This window comes from Pungitius pungitius, chromosome 2 (genome assembly GCF_949316345.1).
Source record: "Pungitius pungitius chromosome 2, fPunPun2.1, whole genome shotgun sequence".
NCBI classification, from domain to species: Eukaryota; Metazoa; Chordata; class Actinopteri; order Perciformes; family Gasterosteidae; genus Pungitius; species Pungitius pungitius.
In genome coordinates, this window is record NC_084901.1 from 12,194,284 (window position 1) to 12,216,293 (window position 22,010).

General features: G+C 42.7%; 2 protein-coding genes across 2 annotated transcripts; one reads left to right on the forward strand and one right to left on the reverse strand.

The window, feature by feature from the left end:
* Positions 1 to 323: 323 nt before the first annotated feature.
* On the reverse strand, positions 324 to 12,900 carry sult4a1 (sulfotransferase family 4A, member 1). Its single transcript, XM_037461738.2, has 7 exons — positions 12,127 to 12,900; positions 10,144 to 10,274; positions 8,200 to 8,280; positions 7,781 to 7,907; positions 7,575 to 7,669; positions 6,708 to 6,846; positions 324 to 3,889 (listed from the first exon to the last, which is right to left on the reverse strand). Exons 1-7 carry the CDS (start codon positions 12,293 to 12,295, stop codon positions 3,777 to 3,779), a joined length of 855 nt encoding a protein of 284 aa, XP_037317635.2. The 5' UTR covers positions 12,296 to 12,900; the 3' UTR covers positions 324 to 3,776.
* A 552-nt stretch (positions 12,901 to 13,452) lies between these two features.
* pnpla3 (patatin-like phospholipase domain containing 3) lies at positions 13,453 to 21,844 on the forward strand. The gene is made up of 9 exons (XM_037461572.2): positions 13,453 to 13,769; positions 14,667 to 14,899; positions 14,977 to 15,042; positions 17,070 to 17,279; positions 18,767 to 18,827; positions 18,934 to 19,110; positions 19,189 to 19,321; positions 20,333 to 20,440; positions 20,802 to 21,844. Exons 1-9 carry the CDS (start codon positions 13,583 to 13,585, stop codon positions 21,040 to 21,042), a joined length of 1,416 nt encoding a protein of 471 aa, XP_037317469.2. The 5' UTR covers positions 13,453 to 13,582; the 3' UTR covers positions 21,043 to 21,844.
* Positions 21,845 to 22,010: the final 166 nt, after the last annotated feature.

Sequence of the window (22,010 nt, forward strand, 5' to 3'; positions counted from 1 at the left end):
TTTCCTCTATGTAACATTTACAGAGCTGCTACTGTGACTGTACTTGGCTTGATGCTAAAAAACAATGTTGCATACATTCATAAGTCAGTCCTTCTACAAAAGTCATTCATATGTATAGATTGCTCACATAAGCTAACATTAACTGGCTTCTGTTTGTACCAGACCAAGGCTGTTATACAAATGATGTTACCTGACCTACATGAAGGCTCTGAACACACCCTCAAAAAGCCCTTGACTCTCACTTTGAGAGCACCGGGACAGCAGTTCAGAACCAGACTTTAGACAGACAAGCGTTAAAAGAAAGGGAGGTCAGGCATAGAGCATTGACTAAAGACCCAACTTTATTAATAAATCAGCAAGCAAAGCATGTAAAATACAATTTAAGTAGGCCGGGAAATAGAGACAGGCATGGATAAAAAAAAAAAACATGAAAGTGGAGATGCGCGTCTGAAGCTTTGCCAACGTCTGTAAACAGCGACTGAGAGAACAATGAAATAGGAAAAAACAGGCAGCCATGAAAGAGGCGGGCACCACGATGTGTGGGCTGAGGTTTGCGTCCACACATTGGAGACATTCAAGTGTCTGGTAGAGCTGGGTGAGAAACTACTGTGGCAACAGGGGGAGAGGTGACTGGTGTGTGAGTGACGCCTCGTCTGCCTCCAGATGCTGCAGCTGTGTGTGACACCACAGAGTCAAGAGCGTACAAAAGAAAGGAAATGCTGGTTACAGGTTAGTGCTTTGCTCTCTTTGCTCTCCTGCAGACCACGGCAACTCTGAGAACTTTGCAGCATTGTTCACACAGTAACCGTGTGTGGATCAACAAGTGGCCAAAGTGGTCCACAGAAAGTATGTCTGCAAGAAGCATTAGAGACTGACTGACACCCTGCAGACGAGTGTAGCACATGAATCTCTCTATAATATGGAATCAATTTGTATTCTTCCTGTCACATCCAGAGTTTGTCTAATCCTGGATGAGCACAGCCGGTGAATGATCCCCCCCCCCCACTCTCCAACACACAAACACATTTATTTTTTCTGCCCTCTAGTCTCCAGTGATCTGGCCAACAGAGGTGTATAAATGTATAAGTGTACCAGGGTTGGTTGGCATACAACTACAATCTGTTCCTTCGTGGGTCAAACAAACAAACACAGAGGAACACAATGTTCACTTTTAAAAAAGTCAACAAAAAAAAAAAAGTATTTTTGGGTATGGGTGACATTTCAGTATTATAGTTTCCAACAGTAAGTTGCATGTGGCCTGTTATATGTTATATCAAGACTAAGAAGTGTTAGACTCCTAGGAGCCACTCATATTGTGATATGACATTTTGAAGTCTTTGACACAAAGTTAGGTCACACTGAATGTTCTCCCCTAAACGGGGCCCCCTTCTACAAGCTCATAGTTCACTCCATGTGAGGGATTTGTGTTTTTAAAAACATGGGGTCAAGGAGGTCAACGGGGGCCCAGGATTATCTAGCCATGGGGACCACTAGATAAATATTTCATCACTACACTGAGCAGGGCTGATTTTTTGTGTTTTCTTTACACCAAGCTTAGAAGCATCAACTCTTGAGACATCAATGTTAAATTTAGAGTCATGCTATGTCCTTTTGTTTATTTTGCTTTTGAGTTATAGGAGAAATATTCTCCAAGGCTTTTAGATGTCTACCTCCTCTGCACAGGTCTTTCTTTACTATTTATCCATGTACCTTTTCTGTTGATCCTTTCTCTTTTGTCGATATATAAGTAGATATCTTTTAAAGTTCATAGTATTATTTCGCAGCAAAAAAGATATCATGTTGACCTTTAACTTTAAATTCCTCCACTCAGACATTAAATTTAAGATGATGATCTATTTAACACCTTGAGGAAACTATTTAGTATCTTGTGTGTTTGGCATCTGCTTATTTTAACCACCAGGAGGCATATCTTCTGGGACACCAAGTAAAACAAAGTTTCAAAATTCAAAAAGTGCCTTTGTATACAAAATACCTCTAGTGCCATTAAGGTATGCTACAGTAACACATTTCTTAATCCTACTCATAGTGGTTTTTAATATCCTTGACATATTAAATCTGACATGACAAATTAGTCTGGAAACTGAAGCATTCTTGAAGTATACAGTAACTGAGCACCGACAGATCTCTCTCCCAAACACACATAAAGCTGATGCAGAAGTGAAGATCGGTGATGGAGCACTTTGAGCAGAGGGACATTGATCATCTAACACAATAACATCTCAGCTGTGACACTGAGCATTGGGCGCAGCAGGCTTGCTCTCTCCAGGTCTGGCCTCCCCTATTCACACTTGCTGCAGCATGCGCATGTCTACCTGGTTCCCAGACACTGCTGCATCCAGATGAGCGCTAATGCACTTAGTGCATTAGCGGGGTTTGACCGATATTCAGATGGAGGGCAGATAATGCTGTCTCTAAAACCTGTAATTGTCTTTGGGCAGCTGGTTCGGTTATTAAATATATTAAATATACCATCATGGTGGACTGGGGATAAGTAGTGTCCAGCTGCTGTGCCTCGGCGGTCTCAATTCCTCCCTTCCATGCAGTAATGTATCCCAGTGTCCTCACAAACCCAAGTATGTGTGTGTTTGTGTGGTCTGGCTGGTAAAGCTACCGACATCTAAACCTTTTCATTAGCCTGGGCCTCTCTGCAGATGTGTCAGTGTTTTGTGATGGTGTCAATGTTTCAGTGGAATTACCCACTTGACAACCAAAAACGTCAGAGAGCGTCACTGAGGCTGTGTACAGATATTTGTGGCTGATCAACACAAAGAATAATCACGTCAAGAGTGATGTGTCGCTTTGGATAAAAGTGTAATGACATGTAATGTGTCTTTGTTCTCAAGACTTCGTTGTTTCTCGCGAGAGAGTGGAGTCAAACCAAATAAGGGCCGGTTTATGCCTCTGTGTGGAATCTGTGGCGTGGGTACGGTGGAGTGGGCCTGGAGCCGCCGGGTGCCACCACTGACTTCCTGCTGCCGGAGTATCAGGCCATAAAGTGGAAGGGTTAGAAGCCAAGAACCAGGAATAAGCAGGCAAACAGGTGTTTTCTAAGGAGAATAAAATTTAGTAAATGTTTGAATCACTTTGGTTTGTTTTTTATCCATGTGAATTCTTTAATATAAAAATAACTAGCTTTGTAACTTGCTTACTCGTTTTTATATGTGATCCAACCTCTCGGCACTGACCTCTGCGGACCACCAGGTGGTCTTCTGAGGCGCCTTTGCATCGCAGGAAAACACTCAATGGCTGGACTGTTTCTTTCCGCCGTACATGTGACTATAAGGTTTTTTTAGTCACAAATATCTGCAAGTGGTATGCACACATTTACTCAGTATTTACACATATACTGAGTAAATACACATATACTGAGTATTTACACATATACTGAATAAATACACATATACTGAGTATTTACACATATACTGAATAAATACACATATACTGAGTATTTACACATATACTCAGTATAAACACATATCAGCAGTGGGAGCGTAGTGGGGAGGTAGAGGCTGAGAGAGGTTTTGTTGAACTAGTGATTGAAACATCCATAACATTTCTAATGAATCTGGAATCATTTTGATTATTCCACAAGGGGGCGGGACTTTTGATAATGTTGCAATCTGGGGAAAAAGTCTCGTCCTGTAATCCCACTCTCAGACCGTAACCATTGAACTTGAAACCGATTGGCAGATGGAGTTGTGGGAGCTTGTAGAGGATCAGCGGGGGGGTGGGGAGGGTGGAGGGTCGGCCGCTCCTCACAGGCAGAAGTCAAAGGTCAGGTCGGACTTGCCCATCTTCTGTCTGTACACAGTGTCAAACTTCTCGTTCATGGACACCGTAAAGACGTCCTTCCACAGACCTGCACGACCTGCAGGGGGGACACACGGGGAGGGACACGTTGAAATGCCACGTAGCATCAAAAGATCCAGCAGCCAAGACACGCTGATTCCTTTCTCCATCTTAGACAAAGCTGGATTACTCACAGCCTTCAGACCTATTGTATACTAAATTATACACAGGTTACGTTTTATAGTGTTTGACGGTTGAATAAAACAATATTACATTGTTTTTCATTAACAAGCTGGATTAATGAATCCATTCCGTCATGCTCTTGCATGAGGAACGTGGTGTGAGAGCTAGGTGCACTCGGAGGACTCGGATGCGGTGAGTGCAGCCTGCCATCGCTCTGACTCACCTGCTGAAGGTTACAGATGTGTGAGACAGATCTGACAGACTGCTGTCAGATGTGTGTTTTAAGCCTGTGAGCACCAGACCCCAGACTTCCATGCACAAAAGAAAAGGTATCAGATGGTGAAACTGAAAAGAAAAACAACAGAAAACATAAGTAAAACATCCAAATCAAGGGGAGGGAATGGTGACACAAACCCAAAGTGAATGAATGATCAGGGGATGAACACAAACAACTCATAGAGGGTCAAAAGAAGTGGTTATACAGTCAATAGCTGAAATGCTATCAGTGCTGCAGGTACAATAACTAGCCACACGGTGGGGCTGTGGTCATGTCAGACCAGGCATAGATAGATAGTGTCTGATATTTTTGCCTCCAACTCATCTACAGAGATATCCATCCATCCATCTTCAATCTGAAGCAACTCCGGTCAATAATTATGACAGACACATTGGAAACAAATGAATGTGGACGAATCCTCATTTGTTTGTTGTCGATGCTTTATCGATTCATTTAAAGCTCAACTTTAAATGACATGGCTTGGTGACTTTTTAGTGCAAAATCTGTGACCCCTCTACAATTTCCGGTGGAACGGCCTGTGGAACAGCTTCTATAGCAATGAGAGAAATATGGCTGAAATCTTTCATTTGGTGCTACCCAAACTTGCTCAGTTATCATAGGGACTCATGTCGTCTCACGAGCTCTCAGTGAGTTCTATGGAATGAACTGACTAACAGTTACTAACAAGTTACTTTCACCTGCATTGTTTTGGGAAGGAGACCTGAATCTCAGATGGACTGTCCCAAAAAAACACATTCAGGAGGAGCTTATCAGCATGATGAAAATACAAAACAAAAAAAAGAATATGGATTTTTTCCTCTCTTCCTCCCTGCTGTCTATTCAACATCTTCATCAACTCTGCTAGCTCAGTCGATAGATCATCCACATCTATAGGAAAAACCCTGTCAGTGTCAAAGTTAAGCTTCATGCATACATACATTAACATGTGAGAACAAATCTCCGTCACATAAGAAAGGACAAAGCACGAATTCCTCGAAACTTTAGTTTTTATGGACTTTTTGTATTCATGGATTTAGAAGCGGGCTTAGAAATGATTCTTGTACTGTTGATTATTTGCTGCATTCATGTCCTCCGTTCCACAAAATCAATTCACAAATGTTGAGTTTTCTCAAACAGATAACTCCAAACATGAGCCCTGTTTGTGAATGTAGTCGTAATGCTGCGCATTGTGCTTATATGGTGACAGGTTGACAGACAAAGAAGGCCATTAATCATCCTCTCCAGCAAATCTTACACTTTGCGTGTCACAGAGTTCAGTATTGCGTTGATTTGTTTTATAGATTTGAGCTAAAAAGTGTCGTAAACCTACATAAGAAGGCTATATTTAAAAGAGAGAGAGTGATACCAGTGGGCTGCTTATGGGGACCACAGTTTAAAACTGACCGGTTGGTATTTGACAAGTTGGGGATGACTGGGCGTTGCTAACTGCAAGACAGCTCTGTTCTGTGGTTGTACACAAGAAAAACAGAACTCCTTTTAAAAAGTCCTTGACGTAAATGGTGTCTATTGCTCATTTGTATGTATTCTGAGAAGCATTGAAAACCCTAACACCAGAATCTTTTTGTCCTTAATTGTGTATAATGGGCAGAACCACCAATGATCAAGTGTGAATGACACCAATGTAATCTCAATACAGCAGAACTACATTGATTACACACATCAAAGAATGTTTCCAAGCCTTGGAAACAACCCCTACGACAGTAAACAATTAAAATGAAATAAAAAGTATCTCACTGCCGGTTTGAAACGTAAAGACCCTGCATAAATATTCTGAAAGCAACAGCCAGACAATGCTGAAATGACAGGAAAGGAAATAGAAGGACTGAACCACTGAATCTTTGGCTGTGGAAAGTGTTTGAAATCCTGGGTTTTTTCAGAAAAGTCTCATCCAGCATTTGTGGCGATACCTACAAAAAGCATTGTGTCTTCATTTGTAGATGTTGCCCGTTTTACCACATGATATCCATGTAAACTTGAAGAGGTGGAACGTTGTACTAAATCAGACAGCGGGAGGGCAGGAGCAGAATTTGTGGGTCCAACAAACAGCAACCTTTCAGGAGGCCGCTGTTCATTCCCCAAATGAAACGAGATGTCGTGGTTGATGTTTTAGTAATTCGTAGTGAAGGCACAATCTATATCTAAACCTACCTAGTTTAGCAGTCTTTGCCTAATTGAGTTTCCTTTATTTAAAAACACAGTATGAAATCAGTGGGTATTAAATTTTGAAGTAAACGTATGGGTGGGTACCTTTCCATAGGATACCATAAGAAAAGTGAAAGGATTCATTGGGTGGTTTGAGTTTCTTCAGTTTGGATAACACTGCCTTTCTGAAGCGTCGTGCCTTTGTGATTCATCATGAGGAGAGAGGAACTGAGCATCCATGTGGAGCTCCTCTTCTGTTTCCTCTCCCACTCACCTCTGCAGATGGACAGCGCCTCCGAGTTGCTGCACTGCTCAATGAGCTGGTTGCAGCTCTCCACCATCCCCTCCAGCTGGGCCTTGTCGCAGGAAACCCCCAGGAACTGGGCTAACTGTTCAACCAATTTCCCCGGGTCCTGAAATGGCCGGGAACAGAAGGCGGAGAGGTTAATGACAAAAATGTATATATATATAAAAGCAATAATCCCAGGCAAATACAGAGAAAACTGTCTCCCTAATGAAATGTGGAATAACAAAAGGCTGTGATTCTGTTTCCACCCACGCCAGTTCTCATAGCTTACGCAATCTAAGTGTGTCCATTTATAGCTCTGGGTTGTGTTCTCCTAAAACTGTGATGCAAAATCAATTTAATGTATTTTTATTGGCATGTTAAAAGTCATTAACACAACATTCATTTTTTAAATACCAAAAGAAAACTTTGTTTTGTTGAATTGTTACTTCTCACTTCAGTTCCAAGAAATCGACTCCTAGAAAAAAACCTATCTGCGAGATCTGAGAGGACACGGTTAGTCCCGGTGCCTTGTAAACAAGACCACACTCCTGACAATGTGACACGGGATGCTTATGTTCTTCTTCTTTCACTTGAGAGTTTTACACATGACTGGTCAGGAACCACAAGTCTGCTACATTGTGCCAGAAGAGGTATATACCGGGAGTTGAGTTATGTGTTATGAGTTACATGATGGGGATGGTATTTCTTTTCCTGCATGGACTTTGTGGACAAATGTGGATTTAGTTATGGGTGTAACAGGTCACCAAGTGGAGGACTCTAACCCTGCATGTGACATACTGTCAAAGAACACATAAAGGCTTAAAAATAAGCCAGAGGCAGTGGAGATCTTACCTTGTACATGTCTTCATATTTCAAGAAGAGGACATTAGAGTTCATACGATGTTCCCAAAATTCCTGAACATGTTCAAACCAAGAACCATATCCCACTTTGAGAGAGAGAGAGAGAGAGAGAGACACTCAGAGCTGCTGGATGAACTGTCAGTAGTCTGGAGACCAAACACTAATGGTAACTGACAGCGGGATCACGGCATACTTACGCTTGTCGTTCATGAAGCGCCGGCAGAACTCTTGGAAAGTTCCCCGGTAGCTCATGGTCCTGAGGGAGCGGTGGAACTGGTAGTAGGACACCACCAGGTCCTTTGGGTTACGAGCCATGTAGATCACCTGAAAGAGGTGCACAGCAAATCTCAGTCAGACACATGACGTACAGCTGCTGGAGTGCAGTCCTGTAGATATAACAGAGACTAGATTACTTAATACAGATATATTAAAAAAGGGTTTATTTAACCTTATTTAAGACTGCTCCAAGAATTTTTGCACTAAATAAGCTTGGAAAACACAATACTTTTAATTCATTATCGAATTTTGCACGTTACAAAAATCGTTTAATGCAGTCGAAGCCATGATTTTTAAATACTACATTGGATAGGTGTACGTGCTGTCTCGGCGGTCTGACCTTGGCCTCTCCGTTGTGCATGGCTGTGGGTAGGAATCGATAGGGAAGATGGCTTTTGATCAGACGTGGGGATGTCAGCTCCTGTGGAAACACAAAAGACGGTTGTTTGTTTGTGGCGTGTGTGTCACATCTTAAAGAAAAGTCACAGAGACAAAACGTATAACCCTGCTTCTTGTAAAAGGAGGTCAACATTTTAGTTTGAGAAATATTCTCGGCCTTGGTGGATCTCAACGATATCTGTTCACAAACACAATCAATTACCACTCCATCACAATGTGTCTTGATCACAATTTCAATCATTAAACATTTTTAAATTGATTCTTTGACAGCGATAAGATTTCATTTAATTGATTTAATGTCAGCAAAAATGGGCGGCACGGTGGTGTGGTGGTGTGTCCTTGTTTTGATTGTGCCCGTTTCAAATTGAGACGTGCGTCTCTCATGTTACACACCGAGATAAGATGTGCTACCAGCTCAGCAAAAAAGGCATAATACATGTAGTGGCCATTTGTCCATGGCACCAATAAATTATTACGTCAAAGGGCCTCTGACGCACCTACTGTTTAGTGTCTTTGACGCAGCAAGCGATTATCCAAGCAGTCTGTGTCACCCAGGTGCATGCTGGTCCTAGACCTGGCTATGCCCTTAAGTAACCTCAAGGTGCCCACAGTATTACCCAATTAGTCGTCCAAACAATGACAAAAAATGATTAAACTAAATTGACTACAAAAACAGAAAAGACTATCTTAATTTTTCATTACATCAAACCGAAAGAATTATACAATAATATTGAAGAATAAATAACACAATAATAACTGCAAATGATTAGCTTCCACAATAATAATAAGAATACATTTTATTTCTAATGCACTCTTCATTAACAGATCTACGTGCCACGGAGCCAGTGAGACAGAGTTAAAACATAGTTAAAACATAGTTAAAACATAGTTAAAACAAAGTAAAGCTTAACATAGAGTAGAAAACGCCTCCTGAATAAAGTTTTTAGGCAAGTTTTAAAAGAGTCCAGTGACCGTGCTGCGCTCAAGTGGTCAGGGAGACTGTTCCGTTTGCGTGGCGCTGCCGAACAAAAGGCCCGGTGGGGCCCCATGGTGTGGAGTTTGGTGTTGAGGACCCAAAGGAGCGAGCTGCTTGTAGAGGTGAGGATGCGAGTGCAGGTTTGGGGAGTAAGTAGTTGTTGCAGGTTGGGAGGTGCATGTCCATTTATGCATTTTTGGGTGAATAGTTGTACAAAAAGTTTGTATGTCCATCCGCTCCAGGGAGCGAGTGTGTAGTGAAAGTAGGATGAGTGTTATGTGCTCATATTTTTGGACAGTTCTGGATGAATTGTAGTTATGGATATGGATATTCTTACCAGTGATCCCAGTGAAGTGAATTACTGTAGTGCAGTCTTGAGGAGATAAAGGCATGGACAAGCTTCTGTGCATCTGACAGGGTCAAAGTGGGGCGAAGTTTGTAAGTTTTTGACATTATAGAAGGAGGTCATTTAAGGGTGGGTGAGTGTCAAACCTAACTCCTACATTGGTAGACGTGGAGGAGAGGGGTACGCTGTAAAAAAAAAAAACTTTTGAAGGGTAGTAATTATAACCCTTGCAAATCGTTTAAACAAGTGTATAATTATGGGTAATTTCCACCGACACTACCTATTTTTCAACAGTAACAACTGCAGCCTAATAAAACATAATACCCTAATACCCAAAGATGATTAGACTGTAGTAAACCGTGCACATGACCTGACTCTCATAGGTGAGATGGGTTATGGAGGATGACTGTTTAGCTAGAGAAAATTATTGCTCACCGATGTCTTAATTTCCCCAAGACAGGCCTTCAAAAACTTTATCAGACACACAATGGACCCAGAAACTCCTTGGACATTGAGTGGACTGAAGAACTGGGTGAATGCTACCCTGGTTCAAGCTGCAGTACCTGTATGATGTCCAGGCCGGGTTGGGGGTACTCTAAGACAGGCAGCTGTTCATCGATGTTCATTAGGCCAATCTCATCTGGGTCTGCCCCCTGACTCACCAGATACACGATCTCTTGAAGTAGACTGGTTCCTAGTGGAAGAGAGTAGAGACACTACTCACACAAGTGTACAAGGGGACAGTGGTTGTACAAAGGGTGAGCTTAAAGGTCAAATAAAATAAAGTCAAGTAAAAAAAAAATAGTTACATGCATCCATTTTTCGTAAGATATTTTATGAACGTATGACAGAATGTTGCAACACACCACTCCCCCCCCCCCCCCTTTGAAACCAATGCAACAGTACCAGATACATAATTATACTTTACTCACAATAGAAATGGACTCATTCGTATCAAAACATGCTGTTCTTACCAGCAGTCACTCATAAAGTAAATACCAAGCAATGTCTACATAAAGCAGTCTCTGTCATCACAACACTGTTTTATATCCATTGCCAATCTGTGGTGTCCATTTGGGTTTTATCTGACATCCCACATGCAAGTTTTGGGAAAATACAAGTTAACAGAATGATAGCTGGAGGTGCCACAACTCACATTGGAGTGTGATAAATTAAACATTACTTGCTTCTTTTTAAAATGCTATTAACCTGAAAACCTGTCAATACCAGCCCTATGACTGATTGTACTAAAAGAAAGAGTGTGCATGTGTGTAGCATCAGGCTGGCCACATGCTGGCTGTGAAACCAAATAAACCATGCAAGATTGGTCAGTTTCTGTAATAAAAGAAATGTTTTATTACTCATTTTGCACCAGTCATGATGTAACTGTCATGTATGAATGGGCCCAGTTGTACGCCTTTGAGAACAGATTTACTTGAATTCTTGGTAGTGTTTGAGACTCTGTGTTCCCGATTTTAGTCAGAGGCAGACCAAAACAGCTTCTCCTTTCGGGTCCTTTTACAAAGCTTAGTAGCTGATCCATTTAAAAACAATAACCCTCTAGAAGAAAATGTAAATATGCAACATACATTTTGATATATTATCGGTGCATATGTTTGATATAATGTGTATTTCCTTACTATTATTATTGTATTTGAAAGCGAGACATGACTGTCGTGATGAATGTTAGGACATGTAGTGAGTCCTGACTGTTTAGCAATCAACAATAGAAAGATGTGTGAGAAAATGTATGATTTTTTCTCTTCATATCTTTTATTGAACATATTATGTGTGATACAAAGGTAAAGAAAGCGGAGGAAAACATAAAGAGAGTGGGCAATGCATTGTGGCTGACTGGCATCAGCCAGATAGCAAATTAGCTCAATTAGCTCTGGAGTGACCACTTTGGGGAGTATATATATATATATAGCTTTGATTTTAAGTTAAATCAAACTTGTAAAATTGTTTTATTATTATTATTATTTTTAACTGCTAGAATTAAGGTGTCCTCTTGATGGATTGCCCTGCGCATAGGTGACTGTCCTCCCTTTCATAATGGACTGCAGTACAAGTGTTCTCATATGATCCTACACAGGAAAACTATTCCCATAACAAACCATGCAGTGACAGCGTTCTCCAGCGGGCCAAACGCAGTCCATTGACCCGGGACCCACCCCAGGGTACAGCTCGGGAACACCGCGCACGGCAGACCCGGCCTGCGGCAGCGCTGCGCCACGACGCTCCGAAGCCAACGTTAGACGTAAACACCAACTTCCATCCGTCACCTATGTGATTACGGTGGCTGACGAAGGCCAGAGCAGTGCTAACGGATGTATTAGTTCTGCAGCAGGAGTGCATATACCTGGAGATATTGGATCAATGTGAGACTCCGGCCTGACGTGCAACTTAACAACTAACCCTATGATCGATCGTAAATGTGCCATTATTTATGAAACTTTGATCATCTCAAGTGGTACCTGCAGACGCGGCAGGCAGCGCAGACCACCCTAGAAAAGAGCTGCGTGGTGACGCAGAGGCTTGTTTACCTGACTTCGGGTAGGTGACGATCCATATGTCGCTACTTCTAAGGGAGAAGTTGGCGATCTCCTCCATCTTCCCCCTGCAAAAGGGCGGCAGCCGCACTCCATCGTACTCGAAATATTTGCTCTCAAACTCGATCGGCGTGCTCGGCGTGTCTGCCTCGCTCTCCGCCATCGTCGAAGACTGACCGGCAGTGCAGGGACGACGAGACGAGCACACCACCAAACGAACGCGAACCGATCAGTCGATACGGGGCGACGAGGCGATGTTTGAAAAGCCGCTGCTGCGGGTGCTGCGCGGCGGCAGGACAAGTGGACCCGCGGCCAATCGCGCTGGAGAGAAGTGATGTAATGCGCGTTCACGATTCGCAGCATCAGGACCACTCACGTCAATGCCGCGAGGGTGCACCCGCAAGACCACAGAGGAAGGATGCTCCCACACGCGTTATACATCGAAGATCAACAACATACAGAATACTTTGATTATCTGTATATATTTAATGTTTAGCAAGCATTTTTCTCAGCAGGGAGTAATCAAATGTGGTAAATTAAAATACCAAACTTTATTTTTCTTCTGGAAAGCTCTGTTGTCATTTAACCGTTTTGTATTTGGGAAGAATATGGATAATTATTTGGTTGGAATCACTTACCACCCGAATAACTGAATTTAAAGCTGCTGATCTGTATACTCTATGTGTCAATGTCAATTCATTGGACGTTTTCGTGACGAGACTAAATACTGAAAATAAATGTTCGGTAACGAACAGAGCGGGGGAGGGATTAATGTTTTTTTTCTTCTTTTTTAAAGGGGACTATGACGTCAATGAATTATGGCCATCCCACTTGCTGTCGATTGGCTCTTGTGTAGGGAATTGACAAACGTGCATTAATCCAATCATGCGCTCAGAAAAATATGTTGCCTTTACTTTAACCTCGTAAATCTTAAACCATATCTAACCACACACGTACGTTCAGACGCTTCAAGTGGCATCATATTCCGATGCATGGCATTCATGATCATTTAGAATAGTTCAAAAACCCACCTTTCAAGCTCGCAAAACTAAACCACACCTTTTCTGTTGGTAACACCCACACTAGATAAATGAAAAAAACAATAAATCAATTGTTTAGCCTAAAGCTACATGCACGTGCATATAATTATTTAAATGTAGCTTTTTATACATTAAATGAAATAACCTTTCGTGAAAATGAGTATAATAATAGATGGCCTACTGGAGCAGTTATGTCTGCGTTCTGATAGATCTCAGAGCACCTGAAGGCATCACCAGGAGGCTCCTCCTCCCTGCACTTCCCTGTAAAAGAGCCAGTTGTTGACCTGTGGAGTTATCCAATCTGATTATCTGCGCCAAGCGGAAGGATCGGCCGTCGCTACTTCTCTAGCCGCTGCGCACCTCGGTGATCTATCCGCTCTTGGGTCTTCACACACGGGGCATGCCCTGCCATGGTCGACCTAAACAGCGGCTGGAACCTCTCTTTCGCAGGATGCGGCTTTCTAGGAATTTACCACATCGGAGCTGCGAGCTGTCTGCTGGAGAAAGCGCCCTACCTCCTCAAAGGGGCCACCAAGTTATACGGGGCCTCCGCCGGCGCTCTGACCGCCTCGGTGCTCGCCAGCCAGGCATGCATCGGTAAGACACGCCGCTGCGGTTCGGTAGTCTGGAGCTTTATGCACACTTGAAGCAGGGGGACATGCTATTGGTTTTTGTTGTTGTTGTTATTATCATTATTAATATTACTCGTTGCAGTACTGCTACGAGTAATACTATTAATGAAAGTAATAACAATAATATTACAATAATATTAATATTAAAAAATATTGTTGTTATTATCGACGTATTGTTTTCATTACTGTAATTATTACCAGTAGTAGTTGGAGCATATTTGTGTTGTTAGTAGTGTTGCTATTACGGTTTCTTTATTAATATTGGTACTAGCTTTTCACAGACATTTAAGAGATGGTATGTAGTTTTACATTTTAAACTGCATTAATTGCAATAGGCAGTATAACGTATTTCTTCATGCATACATCTATACTTCTGAAATATGGTTTTAATACCTATGAGCTTTTCTTGTGGAGGATGGCCCAAAAGGGTAGGGGGTTTTTTTACATAAAAAAAATAAATACCAAAATGATAAACCTATTTTCAAATATTATTTGGGAAACACAGGGGGGCTGAGTTTCTCAGTTTCTAAAAGGAACTTCTTCGAAATGTAATTTATGTATTTACATACACCCATCTTTATGTGTGTATATAGCCGTTGTGGACCCTGTTCTCAGAGGGTCTCTGGGAGGGACCCTTTTTCTTTCCCTTCCATAATTGATCAAAAATACGCATAACAGCAGACATGCGTATTGACCTCGGCATGGGCCCAGTCCCAGGTAGTGCTCCCCGGGTCACTGTCGGTCACTGACCCCAGGTAGTGGATATAAATCCACTCATGTGTTTTTCGTTGCTCTCTATTGATTCAGGGTGGAGGTCAAAAGTCCCATCTCCTGAGCCTCCTCCTCTTTTCTCTGTTTCCAGCCAAATGCTGCGAAGATGTGATTGAGGTGGCAAAGGAGGCGAGGAAGAGGAACCTGGGGCCCCTTCACCCCACCTTCAACTTGGTCAAGGTGATCAAATCCGGCCTTGATCGAGACCTCCCCTCCGATGCACATGTCCAGGCCTCGGGGAGGCTTTGCGTTTCCCTCACCAGAGTGTCTGACGGGGAGAACGTGCTGGTGTCGGAGTTTAGCTCTAAAGAGGAACTCATCCAGGTGCGGAGAGTTGGTGATATTGTGTTTCTTAGTTTGTATGCATTTCATCTGCTTTAATCCTTGCTCTCTGCACACAGGCGCTCATCTGCAGCTGCTTCATTCCAGTCTACTGCGGGCTGATTCCTCCGTCCTTCAGAGGAGTGGTACGGTGTCAATTGCTAAGTTTTAGCATTGTTTGCATAATTATTTTATCCAAATCATACTGCTCTTTATTTTATTCTTGTCCTAGAAGGCAAGTTTACTTCAATTGTCAAAAAGCAGTAAGCAGTCTTTGAGAACCATTTACCCTTGGGACTGAAAGTAAAATCAACAAAAAAGGAGAAGGAAGTTTAAAAAGGCATGAGCCAGATATCAGAGACGGAAATCCTCATAAATCGGAATGTGGAAATGCTGCAGATAAGGCAGATTGTCTATTTGAAAAAACACTTTGGGTGCAGCTGTGAAACACACATAACCTTTACATGACAGTTCATCCAGTAAAACGGCAAAATAGGAAGGGAATACTGTGCTGGTAAGAAGAAAAGATATCAACCTGCGAGGCTGCCGTGAGATAATTTTGTTTTCCTGTTTAAATAATCAGGATGACACATGCATGTTGGGAAAGAGAACTGTGCTAATCATTTTGGCTGCAAATGGTAGTTTCTGATACCAGGGTTGCCCTTACTTTGACTTATCAGCTGTTTTTTGGACTTTGAGAGCCAAGGAAGCGTGTGTGCGTGCGCATGTGTGTGTGTGTGTGTGCGTGCGTGCGTGCGTGCGTGTGTGTGTGTGTGTGTGTGTGTGTGTGTGTGTGTGTGTGTGTGTGTGTCCTGTGGACAGACCTATCTGCTCTACTCTGTTTTTATGTCATATACACAATAACATGACTACGGCTGTGTGACAGGATTCACATGACGTTGTTTGGTGATAACAAAAACACGAATGCCGAGAGCGTCCAATGAAGACATATTAAACTAGGCAATCAATAACATTTAATGAAAATGATAAGCGTTATTCTACATCTTTAAAATGCATAAGTGAATACACATAGTCAATGGTGTCTGATCAAGTATTTCAAGTGTGAGGTGAATGAGTTGGGATGTGAGCATAAGCACATGCATGCAGTATTCTGTCTGCTGGCCTTGTGTACATGATGTTCTTCCTGCAGGCTCAGTGCAGTGAATCTTTTGGCCACTTTACACCTCATTCCACCCAAAATAGAAAAGGTTGCTGTGATTTGATAGCCACAAGCAGACAAAAAGGATGGCCAAAACTACATCTTGATACAGATGAAAGTTCATGTTTTGTTATTTTTCTCCTGCTTATACTGAACTGTTGGAATATCTAGTAAAATATATACACATACACTATATATAAATTGACTTTTTTCAAATTGTGCCGAAGATATTTAATGAAAACGACTAATAGACCATCCTAACAGAGCTTTGTGCTAAACCTTAACCTCAAGAATTTCTGTGCTGCAATGTCTTGTTACTCAACCTTTGACACATGCAAAGGAGAAATCCCTTGTTAATAGAATCTTCTATATCTACAGTTAGTCAGTAGTTGAACCAATATGACAGTGGGCAGTTAACTAATATAGGTGAAAGTGGTCCTGTGGACATGTCTGCATGCACATTGCTGCATGCTCTTACTTCCGTCTCCCAGCTGACCTACTTCCTGTCAGGCTGGCAGCTCGTAACACAGACGGCTGTCAGCATATCTGCCATACGCAATGGGATGTTACAAGTGGTTCTGGAATAAGGTCAATCCCTTCTCCTTGACATTTTAAGCGCTTTAAATCATAAACCCCCTCTTTCGATTTCCCTCCCATTCAAGAGTTGAGTCTAAAAGATTTCCTTAACCGAATGAATGAGCTGAGATGATGTCACGCGCGCAAAGATGTTAGTGAGAGGGCGTCCTTGTTTAGGGACAATGCTGTGGGTTTATCATTTTGAAAAGCTCTCTCTTTAAGTTCCTTATGTTGGAGCAGTCCCGGGGCACAGGGGAATAGACATAGTAGCCTCAATGTCCCCATTCAGCACTTGAGCGTCACATCTCGTATGCTTCAGTGAGACCTGTGCAGTAATGCATAATACAAATAGATTCAATGCAGTAAAAAATAAATCTATTGACTAATCCATTGAATGAAAGCCGGTGAACCCATGACTTCCTCCCTCTGTGTTCGTAGCGCTACGTGGACGGAGGGATCAGTAACAACCTGCCGCAGTCGGAGCTAAAGAACACCATCACCATCTCTCCCTTCTCGGGCGAGTGTGACATCTGTCCCCGGGACAGCTCCACCAGCTTCCACGAGCTGCGCTTCACCAACACCAGCATCCAGATGAACCTGGGCAACATGTATCGCCTCAGCAGGGCGCTGTTCCCCCCGGAACCCAAGGTAGGCTGGGGAGCGGCCACCGGTCCGGTTGTTTCGATATCGCAGGTCGGCCTGCAGGGTTTCTCTTCCAACAGGAGCACAACCGTCCACCCAGGATGAAAACGGAACTGATAAGACTCCGCTGGCTATTTATGACAATTTCACAGTTCATGAAGATTACATTTCATAGACCTTGAGACGGCACAATTTACACAACATGACCCCACCTGGTCACATTCTGGCTGACTGTATTAATTGGTCTCATATCAGAGTCCAACCACAGCAGCAAAGGACAAGTCCCCTGGCTCAGTTCTTTGAGTATGTCCCAATTGGGCTCATACTGCATGCATTCCTAGAGAGGGCAGCTGCAGTGTGCCCTAAAAGTCAAGAGAAAGCAATTATAACTCACAAGTGTTTATTTGTCTTAAACTAGTTCTGAAAAAAAGATAACGGTTATGCTGCATGTCGGAAAGTTATTGCCCTCCATGTTCTCTCAACAACACCATGGTCTTCAAGTCCACTCTCGTCAGTGTGTAAGATGAAGTCTGGTTTGGTAAAACTATCTAAAGGTTAAAGGGCCATTAGAAGCAATTGGCATCATCACATCTAGAAATCTGGTGGTTCGTGCAAGGTCGCTTCTTTCCTCAGCCACTGAGGTGTGTGTGTGTGTGTGTGTGTGTGTGTGTGTGTGTGTGTGTGTGTGTGTGTGTGTGCATGTGATCCCTTCGTGTCTCCTCTGGTTGCCCTAAGCCACAGCAACCGCCCCCCCCCCTCCCCCCTATTATGCAAACTCATTGACACTGTCACGACCCATATGCCAAAAAGCATGTGGGTCAATCTGGTTTTTCACATCTCCTGATCCTGTTTCTGGACCGTCTGTGACCTAATGTTCCATTGGAGCATTCCCAAAACATCAGTCTGGTGCCCTTAGACTCTGTCCTCTGCCCTGTGGAATTTGCAGCTCCACAGATTATGGCTGTGCCATTTGCCTCATCTATTCTTTTTATAGATGAGGCATTCTTTTTTTTTTTCTACACACATATCTGAGTGATGAGGGAGCAATCTCGCCACATTCCTAGAAGGAGAAAGTACTTCTCTGTACCACGCCACTTGGAAAAAAAAAAGTCTTTGCACAAACCCTGAGTGTGTGATAGAACGCTGTTTCTCTGTACACACACACACACACACACACACACACACATACACGCTATCTAAACTCTATCATTATAAATGATGTATATGACTTTTTAAAATAATTGAATTATGTGTGTATGCTTCTTTAAGTCAAACTCTTTGGTTGTTGTGATTCATGTGTTACTAGCAATAGCTTAAAGCAGCATTAAAGGGTCAAACCTTCAACCACATTTCTAACACAAATAGCATCTTTATTGTGACATAGACTGGCATTGGCCTCATCAAAGTCACCAATACATGAAAAGGTGTGGGGGGAAAAAAGACTGAATGTGTGAGAGAGCTGTATATAAGATGTACTGTTGTCTTCTCCACAGGTACTAGCTGAGATGTGTCAGAGTGGTTATAAGGATGCCCTGCGCTTCCTTGAGGAAAACAGTGAGTATCTGCTACCATGTTGACTCTGGAATATGCTGTGAGCTCTATCAGCCTCCAGCGTAACCCTTGGACTGTGTTAACTGATGTCACGTTCCATGTGTGCCAGACCTGCTGATGCTGGATCATCCGACATCCGGCCCCGCCCTGTCAGAGAGCCCGCCCCCTTGCTGCGGTCCGCAAACGGAAACCACCAAGGATTGGGTGCTCCGGATGCTCCGCCTACTACGGAAACAGCACTGGTGGATGGATAAGGAGATGGTCCTGCCCCCGCCCATCAAGAAAGGTGCGGCGTCGCGACGGACTCTGCCCACGCGCCCTTGTAAAGTGTCAACATGTTAATGTGCTCCTGTGTGTCTGCTAGTATTCTGCGACGCCTGCCAAGACCAACCTGGCCTGTATGCCAAGTTGTCCAAGATGCTGCCCGTGAGAGTGGCCTCCTACATGCTCATGCCATACACACTTCCTGTACAGTCGGCCTACTCCGTGGCCCAGAGGTGAATGCCGATCCAAGCATTGTCAGTAGCTGAAATGAAAAGGGCACCGTTGGTGCTGTTTATCAAACTAGTTAGTTTCATGAAGAGGTTCGGAGATGTCTGCCTTCTATCTGGAGCTAGATGGCACTCGGCCCGCTGGAGCTCAGCTGGAACGTTTACTGCCGCAAGCCTCTGGCCGGGGCACGCTTCCTTCTGCGCGGAGACCAGGTCGATTGGTGTATTCCTGTCGAAAGGGAATAGTTTGTTTTGGCTAATATGTAACGGCTAACAACAATATCTCTTTGGTAGATGCAGTGGATTGTCCCTTCCCACTCCCACAGAGAAAAACGCCTGTCCTAATCACATGACACATGACTTAAAAAGAATTCTATACTATTTCTGTGTTTATTCTTATCAGAATATAAAGATGCACGGATTGCAACTTTCTTGGCCGATTTCTCGAGATTTAAACAGAACTATTTATTATATAGTAACTTGAACAGTACTCAGTTACTCTTGGCAACGCTGTGCGTTAACCATCCTGTCTGTAAATCTGATCTGCACAGAATCGGTACATCAGAGACTATTGTGAGGATTCCTGTCCCGCCTGCTCCCGCTGAATTTATTTTTACGTGATGAATAACGAAATTGGCTTCCAGCTATTCAAATTCCCCAAAAGCAGCCGCCTCCATTTGGTTTGTAATCTTGAGAAGCTGGTTCATTATTTCCAGAAAGAGACATTGATGAGTTTTTCAAACTGTCTTTCAAATTGACTTCCAATATATGGGAGAGAAGGCAGACTTCTCAAGGGCTGATATCACAAAGACTGTGCAACTCACGGCGAACATTCTTGATCGATAAATAGCTCTACAGGTAAGAGGACAAATATGTACTTTCGATTTAGGGGTGAATTGTTCCTTTAAGCAAGACCGTTCTGCACTTAAACCTCATTTCTCACTCATCTTGTAAAATAAATGTTAAAATGTTGTTTGATTATTGTTTGTTTATCATATGATGGGTGCTGTACCCCAGGTTTGTAGAGTGGATCCCAGAGGTGCCGGCCGATATGCGCTGGCTGTTTGGAGTAGCAGGTGACATGTACCAACAAGCCTGGAAAGGAGCTCCCGTCAACTCCATCAGGTGACGGATGATTAATCATTCAAGTGTTCGGATAACCATAAACTTGAATTATACTTGTGAACATTGGCAGGTAAAACAGGTTGGAGGGAAAGGCTGAAACACATCGTTTGTCTCTTCCATTCATTCTTTTCTCTTCATGGCTTTTGAAAAAGAGTCACTGGTTAAAATTGCGTGATGTTTGTGCGTGAAACAAGTTTTCTAGCTGTCCAAGGTAACCGCCGTGCTGCTGACGTACACTGTGCGAGAGAAATGTAGTTCACTGAAAGAAAGTTTGTGTCTTGCTGTCCGTGGGCCGTGACTTTAACTCTCTATTGCTTACACGCACATATGTAAAACTAATCCTGTGCTGTCGACCTCGCAGTGAGCCGGGCCTGAGGAAATGCTTGAGCGCGCCACCTCCACCTACGAAGTGTGACAAACCAATGCAAAGAGACAACCTACCTGCTCTCTCCTGCCTGGACCTCCACGGCAGCTATTGGGAGATCCCCGGATCGACCACCCCCTCGTCCCACCACCATACCCGCATCGCCCCCTCGTCCCCGCAGCAGGTCTGCTTCTTTGTCGGCTCACAGGATGAACCTCGTGGCCACACTCAGGAGTAAATTGATTAACTTTACAAATAAGGTACTAAAGTTTTGAACAAATGTGCAATGTTGCGTACATGTCTCAAGGACACTCACATTTATTGTTGACTCTGAACACTCCAGGCAGCACCAATTGTACAATATTTTACAGAGTGCTCTGGAACTCACTCAGGATCACAGATGTTTTTTATGATCTGTTCTACAGCACAGAAAGGTGTCTAGTTTTACACTCTAACTGCAATCCTATGAGTCAAATTGTATGTTTGTGTTTGTGTATTGTGTCTAGAGATGTCATACAATCACTTTTTAAGCAAGAAAGTGCCATGTTTCTGGAGACGGGTCTTAATTTCTGCACAAATCGGCCCAGCTTTGTTTTTGACAAGGGACATAGGCACGGCACTATTGACAATACAGATGAGGGCTAAAGCTACAACAAATTGTAATGAACTGAAGTGTCCTTGAAACTGAGATGTCAAAGAAAAAGCTAAAAAGCTTTAGAGGTTAGAGATTATTATTATAACTGCACTGATCAGAAGAGTGCAACCAGTGTTAACATAATTCCTCATGTTGTAAATCTGTTTGCTATCACTTAATTGTTCTTTTGATGCACAGTGATATTATCATAGCATTAAAACATATCTGAAAACAATAGTTTGGTTTATTGGAGTGGTGACAAAACAATATGCCAGTATGTAGATATATTGAGCAGTTAATCCCAAGGACTATTCTCACAGGAGATTTTATTAAGGTCGCCAAACAAATTTTCGGAATTTCCTATCCTCGTCTTTTATTGAATTATCATTATTATCTGCAGTACTCCGACAAAACCACATGAGGGAGCCTAAATGTTATTTTGTATTAATCGGATAACCAGAGTGGAGTTATAACATTGAATCTAATATGAAATGCTAGTACACACATATAGTATAATTCTATTGTTTAAGGAAATTAAAAAAATTATAACTTGTTTAAAGTAAATTGTTTAT

Excerpts from the sequence above, each read along its gene's own strand:
- sult4a1 (XM_037461738.2), bottom strand. The coding sequence starts at position 12,295 with ATGGCGGAGAGCGAGGCAGACACGCCGAGCACGCCGATCGAGTTTGAG. Across the intron at positions 8,281-10,143 it reads CCGGCCTGGACATCATACAG|GAGCTGACATCCCCACGTCT; the intron begins GTACTGCAGCTT and ends GTGTTTCCACAG. Across the intron at positions 3,890-6,707 it reads GGCGCTGTCCATCTGCAGAG|GTCGTGCAGGTCTGTGGAAG; the intron begins GTGAGTGGGAGA and ends TCCCCCCTGCAG.
- pnpla3 (XM_037461572.2), top strand. The coding sequence starts at position 13,583 with ATGGTCGACCTAAACAGCGGCTGGAACCTCTCTTTCGCAGGATGCGGC. Across the intron at positions 13,770-14,666 it reads CGCCAGCCAGGCATGCATCG|CCAAATGCTGCGAAGATGTG; the intron begins GTAAGACACGCC and ends CTCTGTTTCCAG. Across the intron at positions 19,111-19,188 it reads GCCCCCGCCCATCAAGAAAG|TATTCTGCGACGCCTGCCAA; the intron begins GTGCGGCGTCGC and ends TGTGTCTGCTAG.